This window comes from Ipomoea nil, unplaced genomic scaffold, assembly GCF_001879475.1.
Source record: "Ipomoea nil cultivar Tokyo-kokei standard unplaced genomic scaffold, Asagao_1.1 scaffold2480, whole genome shotgun sequence".
NCBI lineage: Eukaryota > Viridiplantae > Streptophyta > Magnoliopsida > Solanales > Convolvulaceae > Ipomoea > Ipomoea nil.
Genome location: NW_017618908.1, coordinates 1,808,835 through 1,832,848, shown reverse-complemented (window position 1 = coordinate 1,832,848; position 24,014 = coordinate 1,808,835). Strand labels below are relative to the sequence as shown.

The window sequence follows — 24,014 nt, the reverse complement described above, 5'->3', positions numbered from 1 at the left end:
CATGTCCACCTTGGACACCGTTCCATGGCATAACAACTGCAAATTATACCATGTGGACCTTGATTTAAAATAATATTCAAATTATATCCATGCATTTTAACATATTATGTGAACTTATGTGCTTATAACTAAATTGAAGGCAAATAATATATTAATTGCAGTCTTCACACACATAAATTATGTATCTACTATAATTAACATATTATATATCTGTAATTAACATATTATGTGCCTTCAATTTATTTATATGCTCTAATTGATAAACCAAAATACGTTAACCGAAGAGTCGTAGACACATAATCTTAATAGCGTTTTAGACAATGGTCCACAATACAAGCTAAACCCTAGTCCATAGTAATGATTGATAAATCTCAGCAAATTGAAATGTGATCCATGATCCACAATGCAAAGTGGTTGTCCATATATGTTCAATTTTAGTATATTCAATATTCATTTTTTAGGCAATGTCCTAAAAATGAATCTGTATTTTAATTGTTCACCTTACAATATGGCAGTATAATGACTAAGTCACACTCTATCAGCGCAAAATAGAGTGTATTTGAATAAACAAACGATAAATTTTATGATATTGTATTATTGTTGAGGTTAATATACTTGACATTTGTCACTCACTCGGTAATAAAAGAGTAGTTGGAGCTCATGTCAGCTATGATGAATGAATTATAATTAAATGATAATATTACCCACACTTGCTCTTATTGATATCCGGTTAACTTACTGGTTCAATAAACAATATTTAAGAGAAAAGACTAAGATTCGAACTTCAACAGTCACAATGTGGGAATTAAGAGAAAATATGAAGGTTCGAACTTCAACAGTCACATTGTGGGAATTATGTTCAAAACGAAAAGATCCCTTATGCACATCGACATTTAATCCTGTCAGTTGAGTCATTAAATCACTGTGAATTATGTCCAAAACGAAAAGATTCTTTATACACATCGACATTTAACCCTATCAACTGAGCCATTAAATCACATAAAAAATAGGAAGTATACATAAAACCCAATTTTCAATGTTGGTGACTAAGAAAAGTCCAGTGTACACACATTGTGTTGATTGAGTGTTGATAGTAGTTGAGGAAGAAAAGTCCAAGTCTCCAACGGATCGGTCATTGGTCTTTAAGCAAGAGAAACACCATTATTAGAATCGAACATACAAAAGATGAAGTGAGTGGATGAATTTTAATGTCGCGATGGATCGGGTGGTGTTCTTCCTACTGGTTCTGTGTTCAGTTCCCTCATCAATGGCATCATCATCGCTAACGAACACTCTGAAACAAGGCGATGCATTGAGAATGAACTCCTCTAACTCCACTTTTCTTATTTCTGCCAATTACAACTTCACCTTAGGATTCTTTACGCCGGAGAGAACCAAAAGGACTTACTTAGCAATACGGTTTTCAGAGAGAGATTGGGATGTATCGGTGTGGATAGCCAACAGAGAAACACCTCTCCCCACAAATGATTCTGCCGGACTTCATATAGATGCTTATGGGAGATTAGTACTCACATATACCCAAGAACAAGTACAAGGAAAACCTTACCTGCTTTCTTCAAAGCAAACTAGCCTTAATGTCACAGCAACTTTACTGGATTCCGGCAACTTCGTACTCCGGGAAGTCAACGCCGATGGTTCATTCGGGGAGGAACTATGGAGTAGCTTCGACTATCCCACGAATACCCTTTTTCCGGGGATGAAGTTAGGAGTGAACCATAGAACGGGAAGGAACTGGACTCTAACATCATGGAAAGACGATCGTTTTCCGGCGGCCGGGGCATATAGTCTAGAGTGGGAACCAAGCAAGCGTCGACTGGTAATCAAGTATGGAGGAATGGTTCACTGGAGTACTGGAGAGTTGATGAATAATGCTGTTGGTTTCCAGTACAGATCCTTTAGCAGAGGCTTCAGCGGTGACACCTTTAAATTCGTTAACATTTCAACCAAAGATGAAGAGTATTTTAGCTATCTATTCGGTGAAAATCGTACCGCCGGTTGGAGATTGGACAGCCGAGGCGTTTTGTACGATGTGATAGATAATCAATTCATCATTGACGTGCGCAATTGTTACGGGTATGGGTATGAAACTCAGCAATCAAGAGGGTGCGAGTTTTGGGGATGCAGGAGAGCTGGTCAGAGGTTTGAGGAAAGATCTGGGACATTTATGAGAGACACTGAAGATGGACGTCTAGTTATCTATGAAGACCCGACGCCTAAGAATCCCGGTGGCAGCTCCGGTGACTGCAGGGAGAATTGCTGGAACGACTGCGACTGCTTTGGTTACCGTGATGAGGGCCTTGAGGGGTGGTGTGGGTACTGGAGGGGAACAGATTTGCAATTTGAGCAGGACAACATTGGTAATACAGAACGTCTATATGTTCTTGTAGATAAGAGGAAGTCACAAAGTAAGAAGTGGATATGGATTCTTATACCCACGGCCACGGCAATGTCCACTGTCCTGGTCGTCTTGCTTCTATTGCGCTGGAGAAGGAGAAATCGAGGTACTCTCAAAATTTCTTAATCTATTCATGCCCCAATTGAATTGTGTACAATAATCCAATTAATTAAATATATACCGCCAGAAGAAGACAGGAAAGAACAAGAGCTGAAGGAATTATTGACATTGGAGGAATATAGTGATATTCATGAACTCAACAATACCGAGAATACCAGTCTCAGAGCTTTTAGTTATACATGGATTGTTGCTACAACAAATAACTTCTCATTAGATTGCAAATTGGGACATGGCGGTTTTGGAACGGTTTATAAGGTACTCTTTAATTTCATTTGCTAATTAACTATAAGCTCCACAACGTATTAATTACTTGATGGCAATGTCTTGTTTGACTGAGCAAATATTGATCATAAAATCACCTTTGATATTAGGGTATAACACCTGAAAGACAAGAAGTTGCTATAAAACAATTGTCAGAAACATCAAAACAAGGACTAGTGGAGTTCAAAAATGAGGTCGTGTTGATAGCTAAACTCCAGCACACAAATCTTGTGAAGCTGCTTGGTTTTTGCATTCATGGAGACCAAAAGATGCTTATTTATGAGTTCATGCCGAATAAAAGCTTAGATTTTTTCCTCTTTGGTATATGCTCGTACTTTATTCACTTGAATGCACATTTTTCCCAGTTAATTGGTAGTCTATGTACTCTCTATACTTGATGCATATCAACTCCCTGGTTCTCACAATAATGCACAGATCCAAATCGAAAAGAGTACTTAACCTGGGGGAGACGTCTCAATATTATTGAAGGGATCGCACAAGGCTTACTTTACCTTCACAAGTATTCAAGAGTTAGAATCATTCATAGAGACTTGAAAGTCAGCAACATACTACTTGATGAGAATATGAATCCAAAAATTGCAGACTTTGGTATGGCCAAGATACTTAGGCAAAATGTCACTGAAGCAAACACAATGAGACGAGGTGGAACATAGTAAGTGGGAAGAACTTCAATTTATTCATATACTATTTTGCTTCAATAACAAACTGCAAACTTCACTTCCTTCCCCATCTAATGTGTACTTTCAATATAAAACAGTGGTTACATGTCTCCCGAGTATGCCATGGAAGGTATTTTTTCAACAAAGTCCGATGTTTACAGTTTTGGAGTAATAGTATTGGAAATTGTAAGTGGCAGGAAGAATAATGACTTCTACAATGAAGATGGCCCCCTGAATTTGGTGGAATATGTAAGCATAATACAACTTTAAGCATTGAATTTCATGTCTGCATTCTAATTGCTTGCAACCATTATTATTTGGTGGCATTGCAGGCCTGGGAGTTATGGGAAAAAGACGCAGTGCTACAGCTCATAGATCCAGCAATAAGCATTTTGCGTGGCACTGAAGAAAAGTTGTGTAGATGCATAAATGTAGGATTACTATGTGTAGAATATTTTGTAGCCGACCGACCATCAATGTCCGATGTGATTACCATGTTAACTAATGAAAATATGGCTTTGCGAAAGCCCAAAAAACCTGGATTTGTCTCAAGATGCAGTGTAGCAGACGAAATTCAAGAAGGCAAGTCAGAGAAGTTCACAGTAAATGAACTCTCTATTTCAGCTATGGAGGCAAGATAGTGCTGCAATTCACTATTTCATAGAAATATTTTGTTACAGTGTTACATTATAAATTCAAACTATCCAGAAATAGACTTTCAATATTTTTTTTTTTTAAAACACTATGTGATAGATATATAATCGATTCCAATTCAAGTTTCCAACTAAAATCATATTTTTATTTAATCTTTATCTAATTTGGTTATTATAATTAAAATTTTAATAAAATTAAGATTAAAAATTAATATTGCTAGCTCAAACCGTTACCTAGGCTCATGTCTTTAATAACTCCATTCGGTTGTAGTTAGTAGAGTTTCATAGTTGTCATCAACAAAGTATTTATCAAGGGATACCTCGTGGTGGGCGGCCTGGGTGCCACCAGAGGAAAGATGGGTCAAACTCAATACGGATGGAGTTCAAAAGATGACTATGGGGTTAGCAAGTGCAGGTGGACTTGTCCAAGATCATCTTGGCGGGAAGAAGCTGGGGTTTATGGTAAAGGTAGGGCTCGACCGAACTTTGGATGCTACGGAAGGGGATTCAGTTAGTTAAGGAAAAGGGGTGGAATAGAGTAGTAGTTGAGTCGGACTCGGAAATGGTGCCATGGTGGTGAAAACAATGCTTAGAGATTTGGATGCATACCAGGAATTGTCACCGCTCATTGCAAATTGTAAGAAACTTGTTTCTCTATGCAGTATCATGAAGATATCCCATACCTTGAGGGAAGGAAATATATGCGAAAATTTTCTTGCCAATTGGGACAGGACCAGAGTTGAGATACTATAGTCTTGGGTCAACGGCAAGATAATATGGTTGATTTGCTTTAGGCTGATGGGCTAGGCATTGCTATACGAAGAGTGAAGTAGTCGCCCCTAGGGGTTCCTTAATGATGTACCAAAAAAATAGTTGTCATCAATGGGTCAGACATTTTATATTCTTGTTCTAAATAGTGATATTCTGATTTCATGTTTTACGCTTCTACATATACACACAAGATAATTGACAAGACAATAGATTCCCTTAGGAAGATGTGCATGCTTCAAGAAGTGTAAATAGCAGACATCAATCAAGCAAGTGCATAAGTTTAGTAGTTTACTTACCTATGTTTCCAGTCAGAATATGAATAGCATGTTGAAGTTGATGGGATCCTGTAATTGATCCTCAGAGACTCAAAGGCTTCTGTAATCACCCGTTGCCATGCCTCTGCTTGGATCTGTACAAACAGCACAAGTACAGTTATAATAACTGTAAAAAGAAACCTTATTTTAAACTAAGATGTAAAATCTCATATTATGATTTTGGTCACTAAATACAAAAGTTTTCAGAACTAAGTTTCCCTTTTTCTCCAGCTAGGAAAATTTTAAAGAGTAAACAACAGAGTATTGTAATTGAGTCAAATCCTCGATACAGTTTGGGCAGCAAAGAGATTCAACTACATTCATTTAACACTGAATGAGGAAAGATTCACAATTTGTTATTTGAAGAAGCAACCATGCATAGACTTGAAATTCCTTAACTGAAGTACTGAACTGAACAGCCTGCTGAGCATATTTGGAATAAGCATGAATTGTAATATACATAAGATTTGAAGAGAGCTTGGAATATAAAGTCACAAATTCCACACTGGTGCAAGATGCATATTAAACTTGGCAACAAAAATATCAGTCAGTGATACAATACCATAAGTTACCAACCATTACAAATCCTTGGTCCATCGTAGTTTGGAAGTTCTATATTTCTAAATGTATCCATATTCTGAACCTTCATAAACTCCAATAATACACCTTACAATATTCTTAATCGTGTAAGATATCATGTGGAAGTTCAAGAAAATGAAATTTATATTGTGTTAAAACAAACTCCAATCAAATGCCTCAACATAAATCAAGACAAGTTTATTATCTACCACATTGAACTACAAGTCTATAACCAATCAATTTGCTCCTAAGAACTACTTTCAAACAATATGCTGAGCAAATATAAGAAACACATGCCAAAAGTAATCAAATTTCACTACATTGCAAGGCCAGGCATGTTATATCATGATTACAGTGACTTTTATACATTTTGGCACCAAGCCTTAGGTTGAAAAGTGTATAAGCAGAAGCCAAACTAATAAAATAGTCCAGTTGCAAAAGCTATGCATCCTCTGGTACAAAGAAGCAACAATCTAAGATTATCAATCACCACAGATTTATTTCCAATCTGACATGTCAACATAAACTCTTCACTTCCAAATCACATTTGTGTGCAGAGAGATCAAATAAATTCATATGTTTGATTGTGCGTACAACTAAACATTTTAGTTAATAGTCCAAAAACAAACAGAAATATGTCAATAATTATTACTCCCTAATGAAGTAAACTGGCTTATCTATAGTAACTTGTATTCTAGACTTGAATTAATAACTAATCAACCTTATTAACACTAACTGTTCTAAACTCTAGAAGTATTAGATGTCTTCATGTCTAATGAGTAAATGTAACCAAAAGCTGTATGTATGTGCAATTGTGCATCTGTAACTGCCAGGAATTCAAAGCAGAAATGATAAAAACACCAGCGCTAGGAAATAAAATCTTCAATTCACAAAATTTAGTGAAGGAGAGGCAGCGACCTTAGTCGTTTCTGAAGATGAAAATGATTGGCATCAAGCTCCCTGATCGGGAGACTCGGTGGCGCCGCTGCTTACGGTGACGTCTAAAGAAATTTCGGCGCTGATAGCTTCCTCGTGGATCTCTTCCTCAGCTCTTTCTGATCAACAGAGAGAGATTTTGGTTGCAATTCTCAGTGGCGGGATTTTCGGACGGAGGACTGGAAGTAAAACTGTAAAAGATAGATATGCATGTTGTGAAAATGGGCTGGGCCATGTGGCAAGCAAGACCAAGCTTTCTATGAAGCCCAACTTGTTCCCAAAATTTTGAAACCAAGCCCACAGTATATACCTCGCACTATATCGGCCCAAATTAGAGCGTATTTAAAATAAAATTTGCTTTTATTGCTTTTAATAAACGTAATTTGGTACCTTAAATTGCAATCGTTATGCCTTGGACCCGTGTCCAGCAAGCAACACGGGTAACAGTGCCGTTAGGCACTGTTATCTCTTTTTTTTTTTTTTTTTTTTTTTTTTTTAATTTCAGATCACTTTGTTATAGAAGTATATGTTCATAATTTTATTACTATATGTTAATAACTATACATTCATAACTCCATAACTGTACGTTCATAACTCTATAACTGTACATTCATAACTCTATAACTGTACATTCATAACGTCATAACTGTACATTCATAACTCCATAATTGTACATTCATAATTTTCGAAGCTCTATGTTCACAATTTTAGAGCTCTATGTTCATAATTTTATCACTATATGTTCATAATTGTAAGTTCATAATGTTAGAGCTCTTTGTTCATAATTCGATCAATAACTGTACATTCATAATTCCATAACTGTAGATTCATAATCTCATAACTGTAGATTCATAACTCTATAACTGTACATTCATAATCTTCGAAGCTCTATATTCACAATTTTAAAGCTCCATGGTCATAATTTTATCACTATATATGTTCATAATTGTAAGTTCATAATGTTAGAGCTCTGTGTTCATAATTTCATAATTGCATAACTGTACATTCATAACGGCATAACTGTACATTCATAATCAAAAAAAAAAAAAATAACGCCGTTAACGACAAAACGCGCGCGATTTTTTTTTTTTAACAAAATGACGCGTTTTTTTTAAAAAATGATGTCGTTTTGGGCCCGTGTCCACAATTCATTGTGGACACGGGTCCAGGGCATAATTTGCCCTTAAATTGGTACTTAAATTCAATAAATCAAGCCGGTGCGTGCTTTATACTTATGGTGTATTGGTGGGGCTCACCATAATAATAATAATAATAATAATAATAATAATAATAATAATAATAATGAAGACAAAAAAAATTAAGCCGTGACCAACATCAAGCGAGCTCGTGCACTACACAAGTTTGCTTGGTGTGTAAAGTGTAAACCGTAACCAACATCATTTTTTTCTATTTCTTTTTTAGTTTCTTTTAAAACCCAAACGAACAGGCAGTAGTCACTATCCGGATACACACTTTACATGTTACTATGTGTGTCATACTCAATAAAAAATGTGTTAATAAGAATTAAATTCGTGACCTTCTGTTTCATATCATATTTCACTCATTACGCCACATACCTTTAGTCTTTAGAGGTGTTTCTTATAAATTTTGTATTCCACAAGAAGCCGCAACAATAACTTTCATAGTTTCAAAGAACACGTTATGTACCAAGTGAAGATAAAAGATCAATAATGGTGATTAAGAAATTTCTAATATTCTCATTGTGTTGACCAAATCCTCATGGTTGTGGATTCATTTGAGCATTGATAGTTTTCCCATGACATGGAAAGTATTACAATCACATATGAACAAAAATCATTGCTATTGTTCCGTTCCATTATATTGGTCTAGTAAATAACAAGTTTCATTTAAATATTGACATTAAGGATCTTATTTGATTTGAATTTATTGTAAGTAGAAGTGTACATGTTTAGATATAATTTTAGTTAAGGTTTCTTTGTAAATAAAGATGTCAAAGAGGTAGGGTTAGGGGCATACCCTATCGCTGCCTCCAACTTTTCTCCCCATTCCCCGTCCCCGTCCCCATCCCCATCCCGTGAGGAAGGGAATGCAAAGATTATAAACTGTACTTGACGTCTCCACATTGGGAAATTCATGGTAGTAAGTTTAATGGGAAAGTTTGTAGGGGCATTCAGTTGGATTATATTGTTTGTGGCTATAGCAGTGGCTGCAGTGAAAGTCATGTGGGTAGGAGATAAAAAAAACTTCGTAGGAGATTCAAGGCTCTTGATACCATGTAAAGATTATAAACTGTACTTCATTGATGTAAAATAACAAACTATAAATAGTGTATAAGTGAGGGAGAATAGTAGGAGGTTGTAACAACTTGTTCAAACACACCTATTCTACAGGAGCATAACTACCACAAATATAAAGAGATAAAATGCCAGCCACACATATCCTTAACAGGGAAAAATCTCACCATACCTATCCCCCACAAGGATGATCCAAGGATTGGAAAATTCCCTACTCCATTTATATATAACTTATAAAAATGAATAAAAATATAAATACGTTTAAATAAATAGTCATCTATATTCATTTTCAATTTAAAGTAATACTAAAATTATATATTATATACGAGTATAATACATATGTGTGCATTGTGTGACTAGAATGCAGGATGGTGAGAGTACCCTCAAGTTCCAATCCCCATAAGGAATTAAAGTTCCTCATCCCCATCTCTGTCCCCTGATTTTCAATTTTCTTCCTGTCTGGATGAAGAATGGATTTTCAATTCGTGTATAATTGACATCCCTACTTGCTAATTAAGAAAAATCACATTTGTTTGATTAGTCGTAGTAGTAGTTGAGAAAGAAAATTGGAACTCTCCAGCAATAATCTTTTGACTTTTAAGCAACAACAGAAACACCATTATTAATAACCTCCAGAAAATCAAATCTTAATTAATCTGATGGTCTGATGGAGGAGGTGGTGTTCTTCCTACTCATTCTGTGTTCCCTGCCCTCAATTGCTTCATCTTCGCAGACCGACACTCTGAAACAAGGTGACGCGTTGAATTCCTCCTCTTTTCTTGTTTCAGCCAACAACAACTTCACCTTAGGGTTCTTCCATCCGAAGAGAAGCAACAACACATATTTAGCAATACAGTGCAGAGCATGTAATTGGAGTGATCCGGTATGGATAGGCAACAGAGAAACGCCTCTACCCATAAGTTCCCCCGCCACCCTTCAAATAGATGCTTCTGGGAGATTAATACTCACACATACTGGTGAAGGGCAAGACAATCCTTACCTGATGCTTTCATCAAAGCAAACTAGTCTTAAAGTGGAAGCAACTTTACTGGATTCCGGCAACTTCGTACTCCGGGAGGTCAACTCCGACGGGGAGGAACTGTGGAGTAGTTTCGACAATCCCACGGATACCCTTTTGCCGGGGATGAAGTTAGGAGTGAACCATAGAACGGGTAGGAATTGGACTCTAACATCATGGCAGGACGATCATAATCCGGCGGCAGGGGCGTTTAGTCTCGAGTGGGAACCAACAAAGCGCCGACTGGTTATCAAGAATCGAGGAGTGGTTCGTTGGACCAGTGGAGAGTTGATGAACGCTACAGATTTCCAGCACGTATCCATTAACGGCTTTGCCGCCCACACCTTTAAATACATAAACATTTCAACAAAAGAAGAAGAGTCTTTCAGTTATGCAGTAACGCCTGCTCCATTTTTATCTCCCCAAGACACAATAAAAAACCGTCTCGCTGGTTGGAGAATGGACGCCGGAGGCTTTCTGGGCGACATTATAGGTTCTCGAGTTATCATTGACGTGAGAAATTGTTACGGGTATGAGAATGAAGCTCAGCAATCAATAGGGTGCGAGTTATGGGAGCAACCACCTTGCAGGGGTGGTGGGCAGACGTTTGAGGAAAGATCTGGGACAGTATTTAAGAGAGACACTGAAAATAGAATTATAATGGTCGACGGTGAGATGACGCCTAAGAATTCTAGTGGTAGCCCCAGTGACTGCAGGGAGAATTGCTGGAACGACTGTGACTGCTTTGGTTACCGGAGCTACCCTGATGAGGGGAGCTGTGGGTACTGGAGGGGAACAGATCTGCAATTTCAACAGGACAGGGCTGGTAATACACCACATCTATATGTTATAAACCGTCCAGATAAGGGTAAGCCACGAAGTAAGATATGGATATGGATTCTTATACCCATGGCAACGTCCACTGTCCTGCTCGTCATGCTTCTTCTTCGCCGGAGAGGGAGAAAACGAGGTACTTTCAATTATGACTCTCTACTTTGAAAACTTTTGCTCAACCTTCTAAATTCTCATGTGTTAGCGAATAAGATTTTAAGGAAAGTATGCTATACACGACTCGAATTTGTTTTAACCATGACGGTTCATTGTTTCGCTTACATTTAAATAATATCCTACGTTGTGTACAATAATATCTTGTATAGTCATCTAATTAATTACATATATACTGGCAGAAGAAGTTAGGAAAGAACAAGAACTGAAGGAATTATTGACATTGGAGGAATATAGTGATATTCATGAACTCAACAATACCGAGAATAACAATCTCAAAGCTTTTAGTTATACATGGATTGTTGCTACAACAAATAACTTCTCATTAGATTGCAAATTGGGACATGGCGGTTTTGGAACGGTTTATAAGGTACTCTTTAACTTCATTTGTTGATTAACTATAAGCTCCACAACTTATTAATTACTTGATGACTATGTCTTGTTTGACTGAGCAAATATTGATCATAAAGTCGCCTTTGATATTAGGGTATAACACCTGAAAGACAAGAAGTTGCTATAAAACAATTGTCGGAAACATCAAAACAAGGACTCATGGAGTTCAAAAATGAGGTCGTGTTGATAGCTAAACTCCAGCACACAAATCTTGTGAAGCTGCTTGGTTTTTGCATTCATGGAGACCAAAAGATGCTCATTTATGAGTTCATGCCGAATAAAAGCTTAGATTTTTTCCTCTTTGGTATTTACTCGTACTTTATTCACTTGAATGCACATTTTTTTCCAATTAATTGGATGCATATCAACTCCCTAGTTCTCACAATAATGCACAGATCCAAATCGAAAAGAGTATTTAACTTGGGAAAAGCGTCTCAATATTATTGAAGGGATCGCGCAAGGCTTACTTTACCTTCACAAGTATTCAAGAGTTAGAATCATTCATAGAGACTTGAAAGTCAGCAACATACTACTTGATGAGAATATGAATCCAAAAATTGCAGACTTTGGTATGGCCAAAATACTTAGGCAAAATGTCACTGAAGCAAATACAATGAGACGCGGTGGAACATAGTAAGTGGGAAGAACTTCAATTTATTCATATACTATTTTGCTTCAATAACAAACTGCAAACTTCACTTCCTTCCCAATCTAATGTGTATTTTCAATACAAAACAGCGGCTACATGTCTCCCGAGTATGCCATGGAAGGTATTTTTTCAACAAAGTCCGATGTCTACAGTTTTGGAGTAATAGTATTGGAAATTGTAAGTGGCAGGAAGAATAATGACTTCTACAATGAAGATGGCCCCCTGAATTTGGTGGAATATGTAAGCATAATACAACTTTTAAGCATTGAATTTCATGTTTGCAATCTGCATTCTAATTGCTTGCAACCATTATTATTTGGCCGCATTGCAGGCCTGGGAGTTATGGGAAAAAGATGCAGTGCTACAACTCATAGATCCAGCAATAAGCATTTTGCATGGCATTGAAGAACAGTTGTGTAGATGCATAAATGTAGGATTACTATGTGTAGAATATTTTGTAGCCGACCGACCATCAATGTCTGATGTGATTTCCATGTTAACTAATGAAAATATGGCTTTGCGAAAGCCCAAAAAACCTGGATTTGTCTCAAGATGCAGTGTAGCAGACGAAATTCAAGAAGGCAAGTCAGAGAAGTTCACAGTAAATGAACTCTCTATTTCAGCTATGGAGGCAAGATAGTGCTTCAATTTACTGCTACATAAAAATATTTTGTTACAGTGTTACATTATAAATTCAAACTATCCAGATAGATAGATTTTCAATAATTTAATCAAAAGCTCTGCATCCTCTGGAACAAAGAAGCAACATTAATCTAAGATTATCAATCACCACAGATTTATTTCCAATCTCACATGTCAACGTAAACTCTTCACTTCCAAATCACATTTGTGTGCAGAGAGATCAAATAAATTCATAAGTTTGTTTTTGGACTATTAACTAGTCCAAAAACGGCAATCAAATAATGTTTAGTTGTACGCACAATCAAACAAAAAATGGCAATAACTATCACTCCGTAACGAAGTAAACTGGCCTATCTAAAGTAACTTGTATTCTAGACATGAATTAATAACTAATCAACCTTATCAACACTAACTGTTCAAACTGTAGAAGTATTAGATGTCTAATGAGTAAAATGTAACCAAAGCTGTATGCATGTGCAATTGTGCATCTGTAACTGCCAGGACATCAAAGCAGAAATGATAAAAACACCAGCTCACTTGGGGCATAAACAGTAACTAACACAGTTCTATTTTTTCCCTTTCCTTTTTGGTTTTTCTTTTAAAACCCAAACAAGCAGACAACCGTCACTATCAGGGTGCACACTTTGCATGTTACTATGTCCATCATATTCGATAAAAAAAAAAAATGTACGGACTGATCACAATAGATATGATTTTAGTTAAATCATGTTTGTGACTAAGTCCGGAGGTTCCGGACTATGGTCCAATGAGTTTTTGAGCAACCGAAACACCATTATTCATAACCTACAGAAATTCAACTTAGTGGATGTATTGCATATTAATCTAGTGGTGGTCTGATGAAGGTGGTGTTCTTCCTAGTGATTCTGTGTTCCGTGGCCTCAACTGCTTCATCTTCGCAGACCGACACTCTTAAACAAGGTGATGCCTTGAACTCCTCCTCCGCTCCACTTGTTTCTGCCAACAACAGCTTCAGCTTAGGGTTCTTGGCGTTCTTCACGCCGGAGGGAACCAACAGGACATATTTAGCAATACAGTGCACGGAATGTGATTCGAGCGGGGAACCGGTATGGATAGGCAACAGAGAAACGCCTCTCCCCACAAATTCCTCCGCCACCCTTCAAATAGATGCTTCTGGGAGATTGATACTCACCTATACGGAAGGACAACGCAACCCTTTCCTGCTGCTTTCATCAAAGCAAACTACCCATAAAGTCGAAGCAACTTTACTAGATTCCGGTAACTTTCTACTCCGGGAGGTCAACGCCGATGGTTCATTGGGGGAGGAACTGTGGAGTAGTTTTGACAATCCCACGGATACCCTTTTGCCGGGGATGAAGTTAGGAGTGAACCATAGAACGGGTAAGAAATGGAGTCTAACATCATGGCAGGACGATGATAATCCGGCGGCAGGGGCATTTAGTCTGGAGTGGGAACCAAGCAAGCGTCGGCTGGTTCTCAAGAATCGAGGAGTGGTTCGCTGGACGAGTGGAGAGTTGATGAGCGCTACTGATTTCCAGCACATAACCGTTAACTACAGCGGCCTTTACTTCGGCCGACATACCTTTGAATACGTAAACATATCAAAAAAAGAAGAAGAGTCTTTCAGCTATGCAGTAACGCCTATTTCATATTTATCTCCCCAAGACCAAATAAAAAATCGTCTCGCTGGTTGGAGAATGGACACCGGAGGCAATTTGCGCGACATTATGGGTGGTCTAGCTATCGCTGTCGTGGGGAATTGCTATGGGTATGAGGATGAAACTCAGCAATCAAATGGGTGCGAGTTATGGGAGCAACCCCCTTGCAGGGGTGGTGGCGAGACGTTTGAGGAAAGATCTGGGACATTTATGAGAGACACTGAAAATGGGCGTCTACAGGACCCCGGTGACATGACGCCTGAGAATTCTAGTGGTAGCCCCAGTGACTGCAGGGAGAATTGCTGGAGCGACTGCGACTGCGTTGGTTACCGGAGCTACCCTGAGGGGAGCTGTGGGTACTGGAGGGGAACAGATCTGCAATTTGAACAGGACAAGGCTGGTAATACAGTACATCTATATGCTCTAAACCGTCCAGATAAGGGTAAGCCACGAAGTAAGACATGGATATGGATTCTTATACCCATAGCAATATCCACTGTCCTCGTCATCTTGCTTCTACTGTGCCGGAGAAGGAGAAAACGAGGTACTCTCAGTTTCTTAGCTAGATCTATTCATGCCGGCCTATTTAACTTTGTATAATAACGGTCTTGTCAAGTTGGTTAGGCAATTGATTTAGTAACAGCAGAATTACAAATTCTACTTCCAATAAGAGCTGTTTATCTGCTTTCTTAGTTTGAACCGGTCAGATGTCCCTATGGGTCTACCCAATGCATTTTTTTCATTACTCAAAATAATGTCTCTCATAATCATATGATTGAATATATATTTGCAGAAGAAGCAAGGAAAGAGCAAGAGTTGAAGGACCTATTGACATTGGAGGAATACAGTGATATTCATGAGCTCAGCAGCGGGGAAAATGGCAGTCTCAAAGTATTTAGCTATGCATGGGTGGTCGCTACAACCAAAAACTTTTCATCTGACTATAAATTGGGACAAGGTGGTTTTGGAAGTGTTTACAAGGTACTCGATTTAATTCGAAACTAATATAGCTTCTTGGTTGGTTAATGAGTAATAAATCTTGATTGATGAAGCAAGAACTGATTATAGACACTTTGGTATTAGGGATTAACACCTGAAGGAGAAGAAGTAGCTATAAAACAATTATCGGAAAAATCAACACAAGGACTCGTGGAGTTCAAAAATGAGGTGGTGTTGATAGCTAAACTCCAGCACACAAATCTCGTAAAGCTGCTTGGTTTTTGCATTCATGGGGACCAAAAGATGCTTATTTATGAGTTCATGCCCAATAAAAGTTTAGATTTTTACCTCTTTGGTAATTACTCCTACTTCCTATTTGGTAGTCCATATATTCTCTATGGTTGATGCATATTAACTCCCTAATTTTAAATTTAACATTCAAGATAATTCACAGATCCAGAAAGAAAAGGGCATTTAACTTGGGAGAAACGCCTCAACATCATTGAAGGAATTGCTCAAGGCCTGCTTTACCTTCACAAGTACTCAAGAGTTCGTATCATTCATAGAGATATGAAAGTTAGTAACATATTGCTTGATAAGAATATGAATCCAAAAATTTCAGACTTTGGTATGGCCAAGATACTCAGGCAAAATGCCACGGAAGCAAACACAATGAGACTAGGTGGAACATTGTAAGTCGGAAGGACTTCAATTTATTTATTTTTCAAGAGCTAAGTTTGCTTATAATAACTACAAACTTGATTTCCTTTTCAATCTAATGTGTATGGTTTAATATAATATAGTGGTTATATGGCCCCTGAGTATGCTATGGAGGGTATTTTCTCTACAAAGTCTGATGTCTATAGCTTCGGAGTACTAGTACTGGAAATTATAAGCGGCAAGAAGAACAATCACTTCCGCAGTGAGGATGGCCCCCTGAATTTGGTGGAACATGTAAGCCTAATACAACTTTAAGCATTGAATTTCATGTTTTTAACTTAACTGCTTGCAACCATTATTGTTTGACTGCATTGCAGGCATGGGAGTTATGGAACAGAGATGCAGTGCTGCAGCTAGTGGATCCAGCAATAAGCAATGTGTGTGGCAATGAAGAACAGTTGCGGGGGTGCATACATGTGGGACTACTATGTGTCGAAGATTTTGCAGTCGACCGACCATCTATGTCGGATGTGGTGTCGATGTTAGGCAATGAAAATATGGCATTGCCAAAGCTAAAAAAGCCTGCATTTGTCTCAAGATTCAGTGTGCCCGACAGGTTTCAGGATGACAAGTCAGAGAAGCTCACAGTGAATGAACTCTCCATTTCAGTTATGGGGGGAAGATAGTGTTGCAATTTACTACTTTATAAAGATATTTTGTTGTAGTGGTACACTATAAATTCAAACTATTTAGACAGATGCAGTATGAATATATGATGGGTGCACAAAGAAGTTTCACTTTAAATAAACAAGATTTGATATTTTGAATATGTGTTCAAGTTTAATGAATTAATTAAATATTAAATGTCGTGCATAATGAGTAATACAGTAAGATATGAGAAGAGACATGGGCTTAACAGATAATAGAAGACTTACCTTCAGTGGCTCTAAACCATAACAGAATCTTTCTGATACTTCTCTGCTTCACCATTCACCCATTTACCCGCTTGTACTTAGATCTGTATAAACTCCCAACAAGCACAGAGTATAATAAGTCTCAAAAGATGTATGCATTCCGATAAAAAAGGATGTCTAGCACAAGCAACCTTAAGAGCAAGGATTAGGTTAAGGGCATACTGAAATTTTTCAATCAAATGCCTCACCATAAATCAAGACAAGTTTATTATCCACCAGATTTAACTACTACAGATAAGCAAAAATATAAGATTATCAACTACCAAAAAATTATTTCCAGATAAACCTGTATGCACGGGCAATTGTGCATCTGTAACTGCCAGGAGATTAAAGCAGAAATGATAGAAACACCAATGCAAGCAAATAAAATCTTCAATTCACAAGATGTATAAGTGAAAGAGAGGCAGAGACCTTGAGTCGTTTATGGAAATTATTGGCCTCAAGCTCCTTGAGAGTCTCCGAGTGCGACTGATCAAGCTGGCGCTTGACAGTATCCAGTCCAGATGACGCAAAGTCCCTCAGATTGACATCGTGAAGTCTGCATAGGCACTGGACTCTTCCCTCCCCTCTGGCGTCAGTGGAGTAGCATTAAACGAAGTGAACTTGAACTCGAAGTGCCTGTGAGACTCGCAGGCGGATTTGTTAGGGCTCGCCGCTGCCGACGGTGAAGTCTCCAGAAATGTCGCCGCTGATAGCTTCCTCATCGACCTCTATTCTCTCTTCCTCAGCTCTTCCTGATCAGTGTGCTAGCCTGCTAGGACATGGTTCAAGTGTTGAACTGTGACAGAGCTTGGGTTGCACTTCACATTGGCGGGATTTTCGGAACGAAAATCTGTAAAATTCCGCGGAACACTGGAAGTTAAGCTGGATGAGCATGTAGTGATAATGGGCTGGGCCATGTGGGACAAAGCCCTCAATGAAGCCCATTAAAAACATAGTAGAGATAAAAAAAAAAAAAAAAAAAAAAAAAAAAAAAAAAAACTGGCAAATTATTGTGTAGACCATGATCCATACATTGTTGTGTGGATCATAATAAAAAGTACATTTTTAAATTTTAATATACTAAAAGCATATTCGGCTATGTTTGTTTGACAAACTTAGCTGAAAACTGAAGAGCTATTAATTAGCTTATTATGGTTTAAAATGTTTGGTAAAATTAACTTTTTGATAAACTGATAAATGTAAAAAGGTTAAAACAGACATTTTCATAAAATGTAAATGATGTGATTATTACAATATTTTTATATTATTAAATATATGAGATATATTTAATTTATAAAAAAAAAATTGTGTTTTTATAATATATATATATATATATATATATATATATATATATATATATATATATATATATATATATATATATATATATATTGAAACCAGATATATATATTAAATTAAAACAAAACAAAAAAAAGTTTTTAATTGGTAAGGGTAAATGATGTGATTTATTTATGAACGGACGATTGGAGTTAGAACTTTAAAGAGTTGTTGAGTGGTGAAGAATTGTGGAGGGAGGATGAATAAAAATATAGGAGAAGAGAAAAGGTCAAAATATTTTAATTGAGAAGGTTAAAACATGTCATTTATTTGAAATAATAAGGATAAAGATGAAAAAAAAAATTAGGAAGCTCCTAGCTTATTTTAAAATGTTATCTAAAATAGATTTTCAAAATAAGCTCTTATTTTAAGCTACTAGTTTATTTTGAAAACATTACCAAACGGAACTTATAGCTTATTAATAACTTATAACTTAAAATAAGTTATGAGCTCCTAGATAACTAGATAAGCTTTGCCAAACAGAGCCTTCGTGTATTGAATTTACATTATACAAAATAATGTATTTTCCATGAATACAACGTACATTTTTAATATATTAAAAATATATTATTTATGTATTGAATGTACATTATTTGACAATATAATCCACACATATATATGTGTCATAGTCCACACAATAATAATTGTAAGAAGCTAAGAAAGGCCTATCTTGTTCCCAACATCTTGAAAACATGCCTACACTATCAACCTCACACACTATCGACCCAAACTAGAGTGTCTGCCCGGGGTCGCCACCCACTCTTTGGTGTGACAATTTGGATGCCACTTACTTGTGTGTTAACCCAGTTTTTCATGTTAGGACGAAGCATGTGAAGATTGACTACCACTTTGTTCGTGACAAGGTAACAAAGAAGGAGTTGCAGGTTCATTTTATTTCCTCAAAAGATCAGCTAGCGGATGTCTTTACTAAGGCTCTTCCTGGTCCGCGATTCACCTTTCTACGTGGCAAGCTCAATGTTCTATCGCACCAACATTATTAGGAGTCTATTATTATTAGTAGTTGTGTTACATTAAGACTCGTATTATTGTATTTTTATACTATCATTATACAGTCATGTATGATTAACATTTAGAGATATCAATCCTCATCCTCATGTGTTGACCAAATCCTCATGGTTACTTGTGCGGATTCATTTATGAGCACGCGTTGATAGTTTTCACATTGACATGAAAAGTACGTATTGAATCACATATGGGCAAAAATCATTCATATTGTTCCAAACTATGATTCAGTGAATGAGAAGCTTTATTTATCTAAGTGTGAGTTGAATTTATTGTATGCAGAAGTGTATTGATTGATCACATTAAATATGATTTTACTTAAGATTTTCACATAAATTCTGAAAAATTATGTTTGTTTGGAGGCAATCCCAACAAAATTGGTTAGGTTGACTTTGTAATCACAATGTTACAAGTACGACAATTCTATTCGGAGAGAAGTCACTTATTGATCTTCTTAATTTGAGTCCGTTAGTTATTGACAAGAATCAATCTAAATTAGTTTACTTCATCTTGATTATTTTTCAACTAGAGATTTTTTGCACACTCTCAAATAGTGAGTACAGATTTTTCTGGTCAATAAAAAAATGGAGTTTGTTTGATTAGTCGCAGTAGTAGTTGAGAAAGAAAATTGGAACTCTCCAGCTATAGTCTTTTGACTTTTAAGCAACAGAAACACCAGTATTAAACTATTAATAACCTACAGAAAATCAAATCTTAATTAATATGATAGTCTGATGGAGGAGGTGGTGTTCTACCTACTGATTCTGTGTTCCGTGGCCTCAATCGCTTCATCTTCGCAGACCGACACTCTGAAACAAGGTGACGCGTTGAACTCCTCCTCTTTGCTTGTTTCAGCCAACAACAACTTCACCTTAGGGTTCTTCACGCCGGAGAGAACCAACAGGACATATTTAGCAATACAGTGCAGAGCATGTGATTCGAGCGAACCGGTATGGATAGGCAACAGAGAAACGCCTCTCCCCATAAATTCCTCCGCCACCCTTCAAATAGATGCTTCTGGGAGATTGATACTCACCTATACGGAAGGACAACGCAACCCTATCCTGATTTCATTGAACCAAACCAGCCTAAATGTCACAGCAACTTTACTGGATTCCGGCAACTTCGTACTCCGGGAGGTCAACTCCGACGGGGAGGAACTGTGGAGTAGTTTCGACAATCCCACGGATACCCTTTTGCCGGGGATGAAGTTAGGAGTGAACCATAGAACGGGTAAGAAATGGAGTCTAACATCATGGCAAGACGATGATATTCCGGCGGTAGGGGCGTTTAGTCTCGAGTGGGAACCAACAAAGCGAAGATTGGTTCTAAAGAATCGAGGAGTGGTTCGTTGGACGAGTGGAGAGTTGATAAACGCTACTGATTTCCAGCACATAACCATTAACTCCAGCGGCCTTTACAACGGCCTGCATACCTTTGACTACGTAAACATATCAACAAAAGAAGAAGAGTCTTTCAGGTATGCAGTCACGCCTCTGCCCGATCCATTTCTATCTCCCGAGCAAAAAGTTAAAAACCGTCTCGCTGGTTGGAAATTGGACACCGGAGGCGCTTTGGCCGACATTGTGGGTAGTATGCATATCGTTGACGTGGGGAATTGTTACGGGTATGAGAATGAAACTCAGCAGTCAATTGGGTGCGAGTTATGGGAGCAACCCACTTCTTGCCGGGGTGGCGGCGAGACGTTTGGGCAAAGAGATGGGACATTTAAGAGAGACACTGAAAATGGACTTATAGTGGTCGGCGGTGACATTACGCCTAAGAATTCTAGTGGTAGTCCCAGTGACTGCAGGGAGAATTGCTGGAACGACTGCAATTGCGTTGGTTACCGGAGCTACCCTGAGGGGAGCTGTGGGTACTGGAGGGGAACAGATCTGCAGTTTGAACAGGAAAACACTCAAATGGGTACAGTACCTCTATTTCGTCTTATCCGTCCAGAAAAGGGTAAGTCACCAAGTAAGACATGGATATGGATTCTTATACCCATAGCAGTGTCCACTGTCCTGGTCGTCTTGCTTCTATTGCGCCGGAGAAGGAGAAAACGAGGTACTCTCAGTTCCATAGATTTATTCATGCCGGCCTATTTAACTTTGTATAATAACGGTATTGTCAAGTTGGTCTGACAATTGATTTAGTAACTACAAAATTACAAATTCTACTTCCAATGGAAGCTGTTGATCAACTTTCTTAGTTTAAACTGGTTAGCTATGACCCTATGGACAATCTAGACTGCTTTACGTCTTTGTAATCTTTGGCTTACTAGGATTACAAGAGGTCTTCTCAAGAAATGACTGCGGATTTCCTTCATTAATAAAAATAATGTCTCTGATAATCATATGATTCAATATATATTTGCAGAAGAAGCAAGGAAAGAGCAAGAGCTGAAGGATCTATTGACATTAGAAGAATACAGTGATATTAATGAGCTCAGCAACGGCGAGAATGGCAGTCTCAAAGTATTTAGCTATGCATGGGTCGCCGCTACAACAAATAACTTCTCTTCTGACTACAAATTGGGACAGGGTGGTTTTGGAAGTGTTTACAAGGTACTCATTTATTTCGAAACTAATATATATAGCTTCTTGGTTGCTTAATGAGTAATAAGTCTTATTTGATGAAGAACTTATTATTAGAAATTTTGGTATTAGGGACTAACACCTGAAGGACAAGAAGTAGCTATAAAACAATTGTCGGAAAGATCAACTCAAGGACTCATGGAGTTCAAAAATGAGGTGGTGTTGATAGCTAAACTGCAGCACACAAATCTTGTAAAGCTGCTTGGTTTTTGCATTCATGGGGACCAAAAGATGCTTATTTATGAGTTCATGCCCAATAAAAGTTTAGATTTTTACCTCTTTGGTAATTGATCCTACTTCCTATTTGGTAGTCCATATATTCTCTATGGTTGATGCATATTAACTCCCTAATTGTAAAGTTAACATTCATGATCATTCATAGATCCAGAAAGAAAAGAGTATTTAACTTGGGAGAAACGCCTCAACATCATTGAAGGAATTGCACAAGGCTTGCTTTACCTTCACAAGTACTCAAGAGTTCGTATCATTCACAGAGATATGAAAGTTAGCAACATATTGCTTGATGAGAATATGAATCCAAAAATTTCAGACTTTGGTATGGCTAAGATACTCAGGCAAAATGCCACAGAAGCAAACACAATGAGACTAGGTGGAACATTGTAAGTAGGAACTAGTTAGTAACATGTTGTTTTGCTTCATTTTTCAAGAGCTAACTTTGCTTATAACTACAAACTTGGTTTCCTTTTCATATAATATAGTGGTTATATGGCGCCTGAGTATGCCATGGAGGGTATTTTCTCTACAAAGTCCGACGTCTATAGCTTCGGAGTACTAGTACTAGAAATTATAAGCGGCAAGAAGAACAATCACTTCCGCAGTGAGGATGGCCCACTGAATTTGGTGGAACATGTAAGCCTAATACAACTTTAAGCATTGAATTTCATGTTTTTAACTTAACTGCTTGCAATCATTTTTGTTTGACTGCATTGCAGGCCTGGGAGTTATGGAACAGAGATGCAGTGCTACAGCTAGTAGATCCAGCAATAAGCAATGTGTGTGGCAATGAAGAACAGTTGCATAGGTGCATACATGTGGGACTACTATGTGTTGAAGATTTTGCAGTCGACCGACCATCTATGTCGGATGTGGTGTCGATGTTAGGCAATGAAAATATGGCATTGGCAAAGCTAAAAAAGCCTGCATTTGTGTCGAGATTCAGTGTGCCCGACAGGTTTCAGGATGGCAAGTCAGAGAAGTTCACAGTGAATGAACTCTCCATTTCAGTTATGGAAGGAAGATAGTGTTGCAATTTACTACTTTATAAAGATATTTTGTTGTGTAGTGGTACACTATAAATTCAAACTATTTAGACAGATGCAGTATGATGGGTGCACAAAGAAGATTCACTTTCAATAAACACGATTTGATATTTTGAATTTGTGTTCAAGTTTAATGAATTAAATATTAAATGTCGTTCATAATGAGTAACACAGTTAGATACGAGAATAGACATGAACTTAACAGATAATAGAAGACTTACCTTCAGTGGCTCTAAACCATCACAGATTCTTTCTGATACTTCTCTGCTTCACCATTCACCCATTTACCCGCTTGTACTTAGATCTGTATAAACTCCCCAACAAGCACAGAGTATAATAAGTCTCAAAAGACATATGCATTCCGTTAAAAATAAGGATCTCTAGCACAAGCAATCTTAAGAGCAGGGATTAGATCAAGGGCATACAGAAATTTTTCAATCAAATGCCTCACCATAAATCAAGACAAGTTTATTATCTAATAGATTGAAATACTACAAATAAGCAAAAAATATATGATTATCAACTGCCAAAAATTTATTTCCAGAGAAACCTGTATGCATGTGCAATTGTGCATCTGTAACTGCCATGAGATCAAAGCAGAAATGATAAAAACATCAATGCAAGCAAATAAATCTTCAATTCACAAGATGAATTAGTGAAGGAGAGGCAGATCAGAGACCTTGAGTCGTTTCTGAAGATGGAATTTATTGGCCTCAATCTCCTTGAGAGTCTCCGAGTGGGACTGATCAAGCTGGCGCAAAGTCCCTCAGTTTGACATCGTGAAGTCTGCATAGGAACTGGACTCTTCTCTCCCCTCTTATGTTTAGACCATATCAGTGGCGTCAGTGGA

The 24,014-nt window shown here is 37.6% G+C and overlaps 2 protein-coding genes and 1 long non-coding RNA gene across 3 annotated transcripts; 2 read left to right on the top strand and 1 right to left on the bottom strand.

Moving 5' to 3' along the window:
- The first annotated feature begins 1,076 nt into the window (after nt 1-1,076).
- LOC109152723 lies at nt 1,077-12,802 on the top strand. Its single transcript, XM_019300373.1, has 13 exons — nt 1,077-2,522; nt 2,604-2,791; nt 2,908-3,118; nt 3,233-3,470; nt 3,576-3,726; nt 3,810-4,117; nt 8,853-8,934; nt 9,740-10,994; nt 11,212-11,399; nt 11,516-11,726; nt 11,818-12,055; nt 12,161-12,311; nt 12,403-12,802. Exons 1-13 carry the CDS (start codon nt 1,199-1,201, stop codon nt 12,709-12,711), a joined length of 4,854 nt encoding a protein of 1,617 aa, XP_019155918.1. The 5' UTR covers nt 1,077-1,198; the 3' UTR covers nt 12,712-12,802.
- On the bottom strand, nt 4,815-6,867 carry LOC109152846. Its single transcript, XR_002049423.1, has 3 exons — nt 6,713-6,867; nt 5,198-5,310; nt 4,815-4,979 (listed from the first exon to the last, which is right to left on the bottom strand). It is a non-coding gene; the product is annotated as an uncharacterized LOC109152846 (long non-coding RNA).
- Nucleotides 12,803-13,448: 646 nt separating the features above from the next.
- Nucleotides 13,449-23,281, top strand: LOC109152721. Its single transcript, XM_019300372.1, has 13 exons — nt 13,449-14,915; nt 15,165-15,352; nt 15,455-15,665; nt 15,765-16,002; nt 16,114-16,264; nt 16,348-16,655; nt 16,851-16,857; nt 20,010-21,354; nt 21,667-21,854; nt 21,957-22,167; nt 22,267-22,504; nt 22,604-22,754; nt 22,838-23,281. The coding sequence occupies exons 1-13, from the start codon at nt 13,571-13,573 to the stop codon at nt 23,144-23,146; spliced, it is 4,890 nt and encodes a 1,629-aa protein (XP_019155917.1). The 5' UTR covers nt 13,449-13,570; the 3' UTR covers nt 23,147-23,281.
- The last annotated feature ends 733 nt before the right edge of the window (nt 23,282-24,014 follow it).